This window comes from Chamaea fasciata, unplaced genomic scaffold (genome assembly GCF_029207755.1).
Source record: "Chamaea fasciata isolate MVZ Bird 193981 ecotype frontalis unplaced genomic scaffold, bChaFas1.0.hap1 SCAF_8, whole genome shotgun sequence".
NCBI lineage: Eukaryota > Metazoa > Chordata > Aves > Passeriformes > Sylviidae > Chamaea > Chamaea fasciata.
The window spans coordinates 8,977,212-8,994,278 of record NW_027094093.1 but is presented as its reverse complement, the minus strand read 5'-3'; the positions used below and the strand labels follow the sequence as shown (position 1 = coordinate 8,994,278).

The window sequence follows — 17,067 nt, the reverse complement described above, 5'->3', positions numbered from 1 at the left end:
CTGGTTTGCCATGTGTATCTCAGCTGGGATCTCAGTAACGGCACTGAGGCTGTGCTGCCTCAGTGAGATTCAACAAGAGAGCAGCCCCCCCCCCAAAAGGAAACACACAGGCATGTTACCAGTGGGAAAAAATCTGTGGGTGATGCAGAAAGAGAAAAGTCCCTGTTCTGCTAGATGTCACGGCCTGTGTGCTCTCCTCCAGTCGAAGGTGGCTGTACACAGTGCATAGGGCCAGAGACTTTCAACTGCATGAGCTTCCCACAAGACTGCCTTACCTGGTGGTCCTTCAGGAGCTGATAAGCCCTTTGGAAGAGGGATGGTCCTTCAGGAGATGATCAGCCCCTTGTCAGAGGGACTAACTGCATGCCAGGCTGATGCACAACCGTGCCACCAGTCAGAAACATCCCATAACAGAATCCCTGACAGTGAGCTCCAATAATTTATACCTCTGCAGAGCAGCTCCTCCTGCTCACATGCCACACTTAACAAAGCAGTAATTGCTGCCTGATTTCTGATTGCTCTCATTAACAAAAGCAATGGAACACGTCAGTTCTACAAACACAGCTTTGATGCAGAAAATGCTCTAGAAAGCACAGAAGGTGAGGGGTTTTTTTGTATATGTTGGTAGTGAGTACACTACTAAAGTATATCAGTGTGACCAAAATATTTATACCTCAGGTCGCAGTACTTGAGGCGCAGGGATTGAAAACAAAAGAGATTTTTGGGTGCATTTTTATAGCAGTACATGTTGAGCCAGCAGCTAACCAAGCAAAAATCTGTTTCTCTGGGATCTAAGGACAGTACAAAAAGCTGAGCTCAGCTGTCGTTCCTCCTCCTCTGCCTGGCAGTGTCCTGCCAAACCAAACCCTCTCATCCCAGCCTCTTGCTGCCTGCCTTTGGAGCAGTTTGCAGCAGTCCCAGGCCATGCTGCTGGCTGTGGGGCAGGAGCTCAGGGATGCACAGCAGCGATGCCTGCAGCCCAGGCAGCTGGCAGAGCTGCAGCCTGGAGCGTACAGGAGGGGGAGTGTTTGCTTCGATAGCTGCTTCCTCCCTGGGAAACCGGGGCTTGCTTCCCTATCTCCTGCAAGCCCTCCCACCCCCAGGATGCTCCAGCAGCATCTGACTGCACAAGGCTTTTTTTGGTCTCCCAGGAGGGCTTACTGACACTGAAACTGCCCACTTCAGCCAAATTTGCAGAAAACTTCCCCAAAGCGACCTGCTGCCTCGAGCAGACAAAGAATTACCAGCAGCACAGGACTCCTCTACATTACTCCTTACCATTGCAACCTGATTTGTGGCTGCCACTTTGATTTTTCAGCATTCGTGTGGACACTCCCTCTTCTGGTTATGGTATTGCAGGGGCTTCAAAGGGGCTTCCCATAAGTGAGGATTTACCTGTGGGAACATGCCGGTGATGTGACTGCCCATTCCTATTTTAAAATACATTCTGAGCATCAGCCAAGCCCCTGCAGATGTCTGCACATGTCCTTCTCTTCCCAGGAGCAGCAGTGGTATTTTCCAGAGGTGCTTTGGTCACAAAAGGGGAAGGGAAGCCTGGTCTAAGCACTTTTCCCTCATAAAAATGCCTGCCTTGGTTCAGTTATGTTTGGCCATCTCAAAGTTCCCAACTCCTCTGAAAAGTCCAGCTCAGACCTCTGCTGCAGTCACTGTGGTTATGACTCAAGGGCTAAACTTGTCAGGAAATCATGCATATCCAGCAAAATGGGTTTCTGCCTCTGGCCTCCTGATTGCTAGGTGGGATTCTTTTGTGTTTAGTAACATTAGTTTCTGAACAGAGACTTGGGAAACAGCTTCTTGCTGATCCACTCCAGAAACAAGAGATCTGGGGGCATTTATTTGAAGGCCCAAACATGCCTGATGGTACAGCCTGATGGTATTCCTGGTGGTAGATGCCTGGCAACCGTATTTCCGTGGCATGGTGAATTCCCATACTTCCAGCAGGTCTGTAGAAATAACATCTGAAGTGGGAAAATGGTCTGATTCAGACCTCTAAGCAGATAAAACTCAACATGGTGACTGCTTTACTTGCTCTTGGCTCAGAGTAAAGCTCCCCTGCAGAACAAACAGACCTATGTTTGCAGCCCTGAGCTATTTTAATTTCCTCAAAGTGACTTCAGAATACTGACAAGATGGACTCACAAGAAAGATTTTCTTTCATCTTCAGCTGATCACCAGTCCTCTTTATATCTGACTTGCAAAATGAAACATATATCCAAAAACTAAAAATAGTGTTTGGGTTGGTGTTTTGGAAGACGGGGTTTTGTGGTCCTAGGCTTCTTTGAACAGCTGGAAAGGAAATGTGGGCTCCACAGGGAGAACAGGATACTCAGGCAGCTTAAAAAACCCAGCACAAACCAGGATCAACTGTTTGTGAAAGCCAAGGATGCAGCACCTGGAATGAGGAGCTGACACTGGTCTTAGACACAGCATGTGATGGGAGGGTGGTGTTGTCGCCCAGCCCAGCTGAACTCTGCTAATTTGATTGCCACATTGTGGCAACTAAAATGGACTAAAACCTTTTAAAATCCAAGTTACAGAAGGTCTCTGAAGGATCTCAGACCTCACTTCTCTGTAAGTCTCCAAAATATCACTTTGTTGAAAACAGATAAAGAGCAATTGCAAGCTCAAGAAACTGAAAAGGTGTTTTTTCTGAAAGATGCATTTAAAGTTCCCCGTTCACCCCACAAAAGGTCAGAAGGCCTCCCTAGTAATCTAATAGCTCTGTGCACCTTCACCAAGGAAGTCAATATTTGTAGCCAGCCAAGGTGGTTCACAGTTAGTGACAGTAGAAGTCACTCCTTTGTACCACTCTGTGTAATTTGGATTTTAATGTAACTAATACCCTGCAGAAAACTGGTATAGGTCCCCAACAGGGTCCCTGACCCCACAAAGCTGACATTTAAACTTTCCTCCATACAGCCCTACGTTGAGAATTCAAGTGAAGAGGCTGAAAGGGTAAAAAACTCTAGAATACCAAGCCTCAGCAGAGTTGTCCCCTGTGTCTGCAGGCATGCCAGGGGCACCCATGAGCATTGGGGACCCACCCATGTCACCTCACAAAGGAGATGTCACACACAACATTCCACCCGACACAATGCCCAGGCGGTGCATGGAAGCAAGGGGTTGCCATAGGGGAAGTTGAGCAGCTGCCATGGAGGAGACAATGCAGCTTCCCGATCCTGGAGCAGAAGAAGACCATCCTGGAGTAGAAGATGACCATCCTGGAGTAGAGGAAGACCAGCTCCAGCCAAGCCTCCTGGAACCAGAGATCATGCCAAAAAGACCACAGCTCACGCCACCAAAGCCCAACAGAGGAGAGAGGATACTCAGCGAGCTGGGCTACAGGCTGGGTCAGACGCTAGGGGAGGGCAGCTTCTCCAAGGTGAAAGCAGCCACCTCCAACAGATACAAGGGGCCCCTGGCTGTCAAGGTGGTGGACAGACAGCGAGCATCCCGAGCTGTGGTGTTCAAGTTCCTGCCTCGGGAGCTCTCCATCGTGCGCAGGATCCAGCACCCCAACATCGTGCGCGTCTTCGAGCTCATCGAGGTCTGCAACAAGAAGCTCTACATCGTGATGGAGGCCATGGACACCACCCTGATGCAGATGCTGGAGAGCCTGGGAGAGCTGCCCTGTGCCCCCAGTGCCCGGGACATCTTCGTGCAGGTGGTGAGGGCCGTGTGCTACCTGCACGACCGCAACCTGGTGCACCGGGACCTCAAGTGTGAGAATGTGCTGCTCTCGGCCGACGGCCACCGCGCCAAGATCAGCGACTTCAGCTTCAGCAAGGAGCTCAAAGGGTACCCGGACCTGAGCACCACCTTCTGTGGGTCAGCGGCCTTCGCTTCCCCGGAGGTGCTCATGGGCATCCCCTACTACGCCAAGAAGTACGACATTTGGAGCTTGGGGGTGATGCTCTACATGATGGTGGTGGGCAACATTCCCTTTGATGACAGCAATGTCCTGAGCATGCCCCAGCTGCAGAAGAGGGGAGTGATGTACCCAGAGAGGGTGCTCCCACTGCCAGAGCCCTGCCAAGCCCTCATCACCCAGCTGCTGCAGTACACCCCGTCCTCCCGGCCCGGGGCAGATCGCCAAGAACTGCTGGCTGATTGGGGACATCTGAAGGAGACAGCCCTCCCTGAAGATTCTGGAAGGGCATTTTGGTGCAATACTGTCATGAAAAAGCATTTCTGTGGTTTGTTGATTGTCTTAAAGCTTAGGGGTGCCTGTGTGTGGAGATGAATGAATTTCAGGCACCAGCAAGGCCGTGTGCTCTCAGGGGTGGTCAGATCCCACAGCTGCAGTGGGAGCCTGCTGCAGGCTGGGTTTCGAGACACAACAGAGTTGCCAGGGCAGGGTGGTGAGGTGCAGCAGCACAGCCCATCATGGTGCCTGCTCCTTAGAAAACCAAAACTCAGGCACAGCCACCCCAGTCTGCTCCTCCCCACCCTCTGCTGCTGCTTGTACAGGAACTGTGGGAGGAGAGCTGTTCTCACAGGCATCTTGGCTTCTCCTCAGCCTTGTTCACCACCAAACTGTACTTGGTGGCAGGGGAGAATCAGTGGTCCTACAGATCACTGCTGCAGAGAAAATGCCACATTTTTTGTGTGTGCCACTATTTCGATCTCAGAGTGATACTCACAGCCCAAAGTCACACTCGGATTTTTGCAGGCAGCTGGACAGCATTACCCAGCCAAAAGTTTTGGTGTGGCTTTGAGATCCACGCCTTACATGGAGCATCTTTCAGATATTTATTCTCAGCAATATTTGAAATGTCTGCCAAAAGACACTTGGTGAGAAATGCCACTGGTATGGAGAACCTGAAAGGGAAAAGTGATAAAGGTATAAAAGAGAACTGTTTTTCTAACTCCTCTGACCAGCTTCAGTCTGGAAAATTACCAATTACTCTTAATGCAAGCCCCAAAATCTTTTGTGGGTCCTTATGGGCAAGTCCCATTTTAAAGGGTTAATTAAAGGTAGGAGCTGGCGTCTGAAATGTGCTTTCAGGAGACATTTCAACCCACTCTGAACAGCCTCCAGCTCCCACTGGAATTGAAGTCTAAGAGGAAATGTCCAGTTGGGTGGTTTGAGGATGATGGTGCCTCGTGAGCTGACACAGCACAGCCCCAGCAGCACAGCCCGTGGCCAGGCCGTGTCTGACATGAACAAACCACTGCACGTGGCTCTGCTGGAGGAGGTGGAAACACCTTTCCCAAAACAAACATTTTGGGTCTATTAAAAGCAGAAATTTAAGTAGAACAAGATGTGGCAGCAGAGCCAGCCCAAGGCTTTTCAGCTACATGCAGGCTTACTGGGAATTTTGCCACCCCCAGAATGAAGATTCATTTTGTTCTTCTCGCAGCTGCAAAATAGAACTTGCAGCAGCAAAGTCTGAAGTGGACAGAGTAACGGGATACAAAGGGTGTCCTGTGGCCATCCAGGGCTGTGGAAACAGGCTTGGGAAGGATCAAGAAGGGGATGGAAAGGAAGGGAAGAAGTCATAAGGATGTGGGAAGCAAGGAGGTGGACTTCAGGGTGGTGTAAGCAAGGCTCATTTCTTCATTTTCTACTCACCTTCCAGTCTCATCCCAATCCATGCCCCAGGACATCCAAGTACCTGTCCATCTCCATCAACTGCCTCCCTCCAGCCCTTGCTTGCATCCAGGTACCTCCCCATAACCTGGGAAGCACAAACGTGGTGCTGCTGTGTTGCCTCCCCTTTTGCTCTGTCTTAACCTTCTTTCCTTAAAGATACAGCTAACACAGTGGGAGTCCTAAAATCCAGGCCCTATTACTCTCCCCTCAGCACTACATTCTCCTAAACGGTTGCATCTGTTGAGGACACCAGCTGGGAGGGATGAGTAATGTTTTGTGAGGCTGTACCCCCTTGGGTGGCTTGGGAAAGCAGCTGGGGTTCAAGTGGGGAGAGGTTTGAACGAGCCACAGGAGGCTCCTCTGGCTGCCCGCAGCCCTTGCCCTCTGCAGGCAGATGGTGATCTCCCAGGGCCAGCACTAACGACCTCAGAGCAGTCCCCAGGCTGAGAAAATAGCCCATTACACGTCTAATTATGCAAATTAAAAATAAAAATCACAATTAAAGACCCCGAGCCAATTCTTATCTAATTTTCACCAGTGGGATGTCAGTTCTGAAGGAGGGCAGGGGCAGAGGCTTTGAGCAGGATGAGGCAGAGGCTCATGGCTCTGCCAGCACTCCTCCCCTCCAGAGGCCTCTGCATGTGCTAAGCCTGCTGCTTCCCTAAGCTCATCTCCTCCTCAGGAGGGTAGAAATTTTTGACCTTTAACCTTTTTAGCCTTCCTGGGAGGTGCAGAGTTGATGGAAGTGCCCCTTCCCTGACTGCTGGCAGATGAACCCCTCTATCCTGACCTCAAAGCCCTGTGTTTATGGGACAGCCCTTGGAATTAGAACAAGCGTGTTGGAGGCACAAACAGCCACACTGGGTTATCAATATCCTGATGAGTCCCACCAGACTCGTCCTGCAGTGTCACTCTGTCCTCCCCAGGCTGTACAGGCACAGCACAATCTGGAAGTGAAAGGTCCTGTGTCGTATCAGCACACAATAAACAACTTTCCGTGGGGGACCTGACCACCAAGCAATCTACACAAATAACTGTGTGCCAGTCAATCCTTCTCCGAGGACAAGAAAGCAAATGTCCAGGGCCTGTATGAGACACACAGCTGAGTGCTGTGCCAGCACCCGGCTCCTGTTGGCTCATTGCATGGTGTGAGCATTACCCCATCCACAGCCCTCTTGCTGCCTGTCATGGTGCCCTGTGTCACCGGCAGGCTCACTGGAAGGTCCTTCAGATTTTTAGATGTGTGTCTTGAAATCAGTTAGAGGGACTCTTGGAAGGACATTCAGCTGAGTAGAGTGTTTAGTGTTTTCTTGAGATCATCTTGAAGCAATTTTGCCCCATTTAATCTTAAAAGAGCATTATAAATTTCAAAGATGTCTTCCAGACCTTTAGTATAGCTCTCCTCCCTCTGCTCTTTTGTCCATATTCTGCATCACTTTGCCTGAAATACAGCCTTTATTTCAGGCAAGTGAAAGGAAGGGAGGTAATTCACTGCACACCGACATTAAAGCTCCCTTTTCAGCTCAGCAAAATTTGCTTTCAAGATTTTAGGCCATGGCTGATGTGTCTGATAAGCTTCAGGACTCAGCCACTTAAAAGTCTACACATTACCAAACTCTGGAGATAAGTACATTCATGACTTGTGGGAAAGCACTGCCGGGTAATCAAACACCTCACGTACTCCTGCACTAACCCAGGGCTGGCTCTCCCAGGGCTCTCTCTCCATCTCTCCTGCAGCCAAGCCAGGCTCCCACTGACCTGCTCCAATTACCCCGGGCCCAGGCAGCAGCAGCAGGTCAGGCAAGAGCTGTACCTGCCTGACCCGACCTCGCTGCAGAGGCAAAGTTTCCAACAGGCAATTGAGCCAACTCAGCCCTGCTTGAATACATTAACCTTTCTGTAATTGCAGCCTTCAGTGCAAGCAGCCTTTTCTCCAGTGACCTGGAATTCTCCTGGCTCTTTTCTGGACCTTGCTGCACCAATTATGGGTCTCCATGACTTTGTGTCAATCCTTCTTCAGCTGAAAATCTCCTCATCCTCTCTTTTCATCACCTCTGCAGGTCTCTTCACTTGGTTATCTGCCAGAAGAGATATGGAGGGAGAATGGGGGCACACATTTTCCTGTCTTGAGCCTTTTGGTTATATTGAGCACAATAAAAAAAGCTAAAAAGAGGTTCTCACCACAGAACAGGATCCAGGGGGTCTTTGCGCACATAACTTTCCTTGGAAACAAGAAGCTTTCTATAAATAATATTCTGATTTTCACAGCACCTAGCAAACATTAATCCTTGCTCTTGCACCAAGTGGTAAATATTATTCTTCCTGTGTTACAGTGCACAGGCTAAGGGGCTTACCTCAGGCCAAAGGGATTTCATTTTACATTACAGTTCAAAGCTTCCCTGGCAGCTCGTCCTCTGGCCAGATCATGACTCTGTCTTCAAGCAATAATAAATTCAACAATATTTGACGGTCTGGAAAGACGTATGATTTTCCTCTCCAAAACTGCTTCCAGATCAACTTCATTTTACCCTGTAAATGAATGAAAGGAAGTAGACTACAAACACAGATGGGTGGAGCTTCTTTTCCACATTCTGAATGAGGGATCCAAATTTCCTGACTGCATTTAGCAGCCCTTTTCAAGAGCCAGGGTGGCACTCACCAGGATGTGACACAGGCTGCCCTCAGCTGGGGCATCTCAGTCCTTGGAGGTTTCCAAGGGCCAACAGGACAAAGTCCCTGGTCTGATCTCAGAGCTGGCCCTGCCTTGAGCAGCACGTTGGGCAGGAGATCTCCATCCAGCCTTCCCTCCTGCATGAATTACCCTGTGATCCCACAAACACACAATTTTTTGTGCTACAAGGTGACAACTATTCTTCGTTTCAGAGAGACACAGACTTCTCCATGAGTTTGACTGCAAGGGTGAGAAATAGCTGTATTTTCTAGACCCATTAAAAAGTGGGACAGCAAGCAGTGCGCCTCCGTGTGCTAATTACATTTTGGATATTACTGTTCTTACAGGAGGCAACACGACATAGGGACCTGAGCGTGGCTGTTGGGTATTTGTCTTTGAAGTTAGAGAGCCACACAAAGGTGGGTGGGGTGTCTGTGCTCCTTCATTCCTTCTCACGTTATTATCAGCCGCAGCAGCAACCAGCAGATTCCCTGAAAGACATTTGTGGTGTTATTTCCTCCTCTCAGCTGGCAGATGTTCATTACTTCAGCTAGCACCTAAATGTCACAGGAGCCCTATTGGGCCAGATCCTGCGTACAAGTGTCTTTTTTTTACTGATCATCTCTTCCTCAGAAGATCTCACTTCACAAATGAGAAGCACCTTGGTCTCAGGAGGGAACCTTCTCTTGGACTGTGCGATCTGTAGGTGTCCTCACAAAGAGCAGAGAGTGAGACACCACAGGGCTGTTTGCCTCATGCATTACCGAGAATCAGAGAAGCGTTTCTGAGCAGCACAGCTCGGTGTGCTTTACAATACAAGTGATTCTTGAGGGGGAAAAGGAAAAAAAATAAAAGGAAACTAATTAAATGCCTCTTAGCAGACCCATTTAACACCAACAATGTGACAAGGTCAATGGCCACAGCGTCAGCAGAGTCACCTGGCCCGCAACAGGGTCACAGACCACCTTGTACCCTCGCAGGAATATATTTCCAGAGAAGCCAGATCTCACCAAATGCTGAGAACTCTCAAGTCCCACTAAACTATTTTAAAATAAATAGTAGCTGAGGAGACTGAGCACCTCCAGACAAGCCCTTCAGAAATCCCTGACCATTCCTCCTCCATATGGTCACTTTCCTTTTTCTCCATGTACTGTAGCAACCCACTGGAATTGTAACTGGCAGCATCATTTCATCAGAATACTCTGCCCAGCACTGTCATGTCAGTACATTCTCTAGAGAAACGTGCCATTTCCACTAAAACCTTAATCAAAAATACATATGGAGCACGCATTGCAGCTGGCTTGGCTTAGTGCTACCTCAGACCTTGGCATGCCCAGCCTGAAGGCTGGTAAGATGTTGGAGTTCCTCCACAAGTACATGGCAGGATTTGGTGGGTGGAGGCAAACTGGAGTTTGCCAAGAGGAGAGGCAGGATTTGTGCAGCACATGGGCTGCTACCTCCTCCTGGCAGAGCAACAAACCAGCCCAGGGGACACCAACACACCAGACAACATTCTCATTAATTACAAGCAAAAAAACCCCAAAATACACATTATTGTCTCAAAAATAATGATAATCCTTGGCTTCTTGTTTGCATGTTCATTAGCATGTTAATAGGATACTTATTATGGAAGAGCTAAACCACACAGTCATGCACATATGCACCCAGTCATTTATTACAACAACAGCTTCCCTTCTATTCAACATATTTCTCCCCATCCAGAAAATGGTTCAAGCTGCACCATCCGGGGCAAGCTGTAATTGACAAATAAATCTTGAGGAAAGCAATTTCAGTTTCTCTGCATCACACAGCTAATTATCTCTTCCAATATCAAGAGCTCTATTTATTTATTAGTGATGGAGCTAGGGAATTGCTGGAAGAAGGACCCACGGGAGGGTTGCACCTACTAGCAAGCTTCACATAAAAACACAACAACCTTTAAATAAACACACACGTTTGGATAAATAGGGGGAGAAATGTCAAAAGTGAGTCCCAGCAAGCAACAGATCCACAAACCACCAGAAAGAAAACTACTACTGGTGAAGGAAGCACCCAGGGGTGGCTCAGACCCAGGCAGGGACAGAGCTCCTAAGCCCAAGAAGGGAGGATGGGGAATGATGGGCAGCTGGTGGGATAGCAGTGGTGGCACAGGGGGATGCAGGGCTCAGCCAGCCCGGGGAAGCACCACAGTCACTTCAGTACTTCTTGAGCTGATCACACAACAGTTTCTGACTCAGCAGCACGGTTAACTATGAAGGTGTGAGTGCAAGACATTACTCAGGACAGGTAACCATCTAGGAGAAAACTACAGTGGAGACTGTAGCCTTTCCTGCAGCCATCATCTCCTGCATCTCATCTTCATGGCAGGAAAAGCACAGCCAGTTTTCTGTCTTTTGTTAGACTATTTCAGGCAGCGCCTGGTGGGAGAGAGTCATGGAGTGAACTGTGCTGGTGGTTTTGGGACAGAGCACCAGTCTGTCAGCAAATTAAATCTTTTGCAAATGCTATTCTCAACACATCATGCAGGATCTAAACTTCAGACCAACAGCTCAGCACAAACTTAATTTCATTACGAAACTGGAGCCTTTCATATTTTGGCTGCAACACTCCTAAAGCATTTGTGTTTTTTATTGCACCTCCCTCCATTTCTTTGGTTTTACTCCACCCCTGAATTTTCTGCACGCCTCAGATTTTTATGTGGGGGAGGAATAGTTGCACTGCAGATGCTTCTCTTACGAAGCTCCACAGCCCAACAGCAGTCAGGGAGGACACAAAAATGGGCATCAGCTGGTGACCTGCCTGACAGCAGGGGAGCAGCAGAGGTCTGGGTGAGCAGGCTGGTGGGAGAGTGGAATATTCCATTGAACAAAAAGCATCAGAGAAGACTTTGGCACGTAGGGTCAGGACTTCAACTGAGTGTATGTGTTAAAACGCTGATGACCTCAGTTATGAGCTCTGCTGGAAGTCCAAACATTGCCAGTCTCCAGAACAAATGGTCAGAAAAAACAAACCACTATGTTGAGCAGTGGTCAGAATCATCACCCACAGAAAGATCATCACAACGCATCACTTAGGTGAGCCTATATTTGCAAGACCTTCCCCTAAATCTATTGGCACAAAAATTTTAACTAAATATGCCTGCAGGTCTGCAATTCATGCCAGAACAGGACTGTATCTATAGCTAATTCCAGTACCAGAGAAATAGAGAAATCAGCACACAGAAGGGGAGTTTTTGTAGTGGTGACATTTTTCCAGTAGTAGACAGACTCTGGTCACTTGTATGTATTTAGCATCCATCAAATAAAAAGGACTGTTGATGGCTAACAAAACACACACAGTCTCACTCTGGGCACTCCAAACATTTCCACATCTTGTCATTACCCATGACTTTTATTACCTCTGCCACCAGAAATGGAATCCACTACTGCAGCATAAGCAGCCTGCAGCAAATCTCCTCTTACCATGAAAAACACCACTTCCACTAATTAAACTACCAACTTCTCAAGAGGGACCTGCCCTCACCAAGCGCTCCTGGAGCACTCGCTGACCTCAGGCCTTCTGCTTCAGGGAGGATACACAGAGCACCAAACCCTGGCATGGTGGCTGTCCCTGGTTGCCCATGCACTGAGGATGGAAGGTCAGGATTGCACCTTGCGGTGCCACAAGTAGACTAATGGGAAAGGAATCTCCAGGCGTGGCCGGGAGAGGACTGCTGCGGGCCAGGATGGGCTGTTGTGGTGAAGATTTCAGCAATAGGTGTCCTGTAAGACAGCTTTCCCAGCAGTTTATGAAAAATGCCCTACAAAGACAAACCTGCATCAACCCACGGCACCAGGGAGCAAACTACGAGGTTCATGGAGTGTGGGAGACTGCTCTTCATGGTACAGGCTGGTGATCAGTTCAGCTGCTGCTGCTGGGGAGGCTGGAAACGTGGCTGCCTCGAGCTCCTAAGAAGAGGAAGGGTCATAAGGAAAAGGCCTGGAGACCCACGGAAGGCTGAAGAACATACACACACAGAAAAAGAGCACATTGTGTCCAAAGAAAGTTCAACAACTTTCCCAGCTTGTTGGATTGTGGGAACTTTGCTTTTCCAGGGAATAACTATGCTATTTTCAGCATTTTTATTATTCAATTTGTCACAGGCTGTCTCAGGAGACTATCAACAATCAGTTTCAAGCAGCATCTGACCACAAACACTTCTCCACATGTGATTTAGAACATCTGGAACGAGGGAGTCAGCTTTCAAAGCATGCCAGCACTGCGCTGCCTCCCCACATTTGTTCTCCTTCCTCCCATCCTCACACCACTGTCAGGCTGTGTGTAGCAAGCGGGCTGGAGGAGCCAAGTTTGGAGCCCTGACAGTGCAACACTGCTCGTGTTTGCCGTGAGCACGTGGGGAGAGCGGGCACCGCCTGCTTTGAAGGAGGGCACAGTCAGGGACTGCTGGTGGCACATTCCCCGCATCGCTGAGCTGCAGTGATTTAAACTCACATTCCCTAGGGACAGGAGATGTGATCCTTGGCCTGGAGGCGGGCCAGCCTGAGGACTCGTGCCAAAGCTTGCACACTGGATGTTGCGTCCACGGAGCCGAAAAGGAGGCGCGTGCTTCGCTCCGTGCCAGGCGTACGCACCAGCGCTCTGATTAGAGCAATAATTTCCTCGGAAACCCAGGGCAACCTTCCCACCAGAGCTATCTGGCAGGTAAATTGTAAATTAGCAAAGCAGTTCTTCAGCAAGCCTGGGGAGGGAATGGGAACATATGAAAAAGGAATCCAGGCAAATAGCAGAGGAAATGACATTATGATCCCAGCTGGAAGCTCTGTAATGAACTGCTTGGTGTCTGCACAGAAAACCTACATGAGAATGGGGAGAGGTCCTGGCCCCCACAAAGCCGATGAGAATTTTGTCATCATCTGGGAGGGGAAAGGTTTCGTACAGTCGTTAATTTCGTGTTCATCCCTAATTTCCCTGAGTGACCCACGCGGATGTGGCGCAATGACACAGCAGGCTGCATTCACAGCGCCTGCTGCCTTGCACGTCTGGCTTCCCTGTGTGGCTGCCAAGTGCTGGGCTCATTAGCACATGTGCCGAGCTGCTCCCATCACTCCCAGCCCAGTGCTGTTCGAGCCCGGGTCTGGTTTGTAACAAAGTCAGCACCAGGGCACAGAGAGACTTTGAAACGCGCTTTGAGGTGGTGACATTGCAGCAGGATCTATATCCACCGCTTCCTCTCCTTTCTGGGGAAAAAATCCGGGATGCGTGTCTCTCTTAAGTTAGAAAAGCTGTGATTTTGACACGCAGTGTCTTCTAAGAGAGTTTATGAAGTCCCTGACACCTGCCGTGACTGCAGAAAACACAACTGCTATCCCAGTGCGTGGCTGTGCATCCTGCCCAAGCCAGAGGCACAGATCCCCATGTCCCCTCCCCTGTCCCACCCTGCGGGGCTGCACAGGCACCTGTGTTCCCCAGGGAGCTCCTGTCACAGGGTGACTTTTCAGCCCTTGCAGCCCAAGTTCCTGGCTCACTGAAAGGTCCAGGAAGGACCAGACCACAGTGTTGCAGTGACAGGGAGCGTGGCAGTTCAGCTTATGCTGAAATGTGAAACTGCAGCCTCGGTCTTACTTTTCCAGCCATTTCTAGGAAAGAAATAGCTATAAATACAACTCTTATTTCTAGTTGCTAGGATCCATTTTGTTTCTTCTTTTTTCCAAGACTGAGAATGGTTTTTCAACTCCATTAGTAGATCACATCTGGTTTTGCTTCACCCCGGCTGGATGTAGCCCCCACCCATGGCATCCCAGGGTCTGGCAGCGGGGAAGGATGTTCTGCTTTCTTTGAAAAGGTTTTCCTCACCCTCTCTGTACAGAAAAACCTGAAGATGGTCACACTGGACAGGGCTCTGAGCAATCTCATGTAGTTCAAGTCCTGCTCATCAAAGCAGGGATTGGACTAGAGATCTTTAATGGTCCTTTCAACTCAGACTGTTCCATGATTCTGTGGGATTGAAACTTGAAGCATGAAATGGCTCAGAGTCCCCATTTTCCACTTTGTTCTCTTGTTGGTTTTTTTGTTTTACCCCGAGAAATCCTGCCTCCTTCACCAGTAGGAAGAAAATCACCCAGGTAGGATCAAACCCCATATCCCTGGAGCCAATCATGTGCAGAACAGCAGGTCATATCAACACAACAGTTTCTAAATAGTGTTCAAATACAGGGTCAAGGAGAACATATCTGTGCCAGAAATGGTCTGAATATGAGCTGGAAACATTCATACACTTATGTTGATATAGGTTTGCTGTTTGTTTAGAACAAATGTCCTTTTTCTTTATCAGAAATAGCTGGATTTTCTTTGATTTTTTTTTTTTTAATATTATCCCCAGAACAGTTCATGGAAACTCAGGAACCTGCCATCACAAGCCCCATATGATATTAAGAAGTTTGTGATGTAATGAAAATTTAGGATCTTCCACTGCAAGCTCAGCCATAACTTTTGGACTTTAATTTTTAATAACAATCAATTGCTTATGGGGAATTCAACCAGACAGAACATTGCTTTGAACACCTCCAATCTGAGTCTTCATGTTTAAACTTATGCCAACATCCCTTCCCACAGCTATACAGCATACTAGCAAGTAAAGAGATACCTGAGTGTATTCACAGCTATTTAATGCTCCTTTGCATCAGTTAAAAATGAGTTCCCTCCTTCTGGCATCACAGTTTGAAACTGCCTATTTGATATTCTGATGGATTCATTTTTTCCGGCTATGAGAAGCACACACAGCAACCTTGAAGGCTTCGTGCGGTGAATCAAACCAGCAGAGACTCATCACAACATCCCTTCAAGGAGATCTCTAACAGGAAGAGACAGAGCACACAGAAACAGCAGCTTTTCATGTTTCAGGCTTCAGGTTTGCTTTTTGTCAAGAGTTTTGGGAAACACTGGTGATACCGTGCAGCTAACAAGGTAACTCGAAAGGGAACAAAGCATCTTTCATTAAAAACAGCTCTTGGTTAGAAAGGAAATAAAACATTTCCTGTATGTTCAGCTGCAACCAAGGTGCCAAGATGCAGCGGTAGATAATGGAAAAACCTAAAAGAATACATTGTTGCTGTATCCTGGAGATATTTGCCTCCCTTCATCACCGCAGGAGGAAATCAGAACGTGATGTGGGCCAAAGCAGGAAACATCATCCACCATCTCTAAGACCACCCACTATCAAGACACTGGTGGGGAAGGAATTCATAACGTGCAGAAGGGACATTGCCAGGCCAGTAAAAATCCCCATTCATTGTGGCCAAACCCACCATGTCCCACTTTCTGAGAACAGCCTAAAGACATTCCATGTTTCAGAGAGTAAAGGTGAAAGTGGGCAGCGAAATCCCAGGCTCCTACAGAAGGATTCCCTGGAGATCCCCAGCATTTTGCCATGTTTCCAGGGAAGAAGATTCCCTGGCCACAAAAATATTTAGTTGTTTAGTTTTTTGGGGTTTTTTAATAATTGGAGACGATAAACAGTAAAACGTGGCACAGCAAAGAGATCCTTACCTTGGGCGAAGTGTGGGGTGCAGCCCTGAAAAACAAGGGAATTATTAAGAAAAGAGATTCAGATTCCTTGAGTTTTCATTCACATATAAAGCCTTTTGTGCCTCATACTTCATAATTTTGCCGAGTCAGTTCACTGCTAGATGTCAATTGTTTAAAGATATAGAATGAAGGAGAGAGCTGATCTGTTTCTTAATAGTTTTAGAATTCAATTTCATCAATTGTTTATAATCAAAGCTAACTCCATGGTCTCAGACTGTCTTAACTCTCATTTTGAGTTAAAGTCTGAAAACTCAATTCATCCATGGGTGGAAGGGAACAGGAGCAGAACTGATTCTAGCTGATAATGAGATTAAGTTGAGATCAGAATCCCAATTCTTTAAATAGCACTAGTTTACTGTAGAGAAATGCAGCCAGACATAAAACAGCAATGCATTTACTTAAAACCAACAAATTCATAGGAGTACTTTTTTCCCCTCTTTGCATTCCAGCTAAGTTTTCGAGTCTTCCTGATGCAAATCTGCCCCAACCTATGTAAACCCACATTTCCACAACAATCACTAACAGCAACTGTAAATTCACCACAATCCTCTTTCCACTCTGCTTCAGAAGCACAAGGAAAGGGAGAGCTCTGGGGCTGCTGAGGGAGAGCTGTGGGCAGAGTCACACTGTGAGACAGAACGTGGCAGTCCTGGGCAGTGTCTGTACGGTCTGTGCTTAAAGCAGCCACTGCTCACACCTACTGCTCAGTATTTCAGCAGAAGCAAGTTCTGCTCTGCCAATTAACTTTTTTTTCCATGCACTAAACCTCTCTTTACCTTCAAGTCCAGGAGGAAACACTCCAGTGAGTCAGAACGTGGAAAGTCTCACTGTAAGTGGGACTGACACGTGAATGGTGTTCTCTTTGAGGAGGATGCCACTGCCTCAATTAAGTCTCCTGAAACTCCTGATGAGATCCCACAACTGCAGACAGAGAGGTCTGCAGTGCAAATCCCCAAATCCTGTGCTGGAATGGCTGCAAGATCACACTACATGACAACAACCTTTAGCTACATTTCAACTGGAAAGTCGTGGGACAGTGACATACAAAGCACATACTTTAAACCACTTGATAAAAAGCAGTATCCAGAAAATTTTGATCACTTTGGGGGGTTTTACAAAAATTGGCACACAATTATCCCTCCCACTTAGAGTCATATGTTTGTGTAAGCTAAAAAACTCTACAATAATGAGAGAA

The 17,067-nt window shown here is 47.8% G+C and overlaps 1 protein-coding gene across 1 annotated transcript; it reads left to right on the top strand.

Moving 5' to 3' along the window:
• The first annotated feature begins 3,172 nt into the window (after positions 1 to 3,172).
• Positions 3,173 to 4,145, top strand: LOC136293058 (testis-specific serine/threonine-protein kinase 6-like). The gene is given in 2 exon segments (XM_066189313.1): positions 3,173 to 4,101; positions 4,103 to 4,145. Coding segments are annotated over 2 exon segments (972 nt in total).
• Positions 4,146 to 17,067: the final 12,922 nt, after the last annotated feature.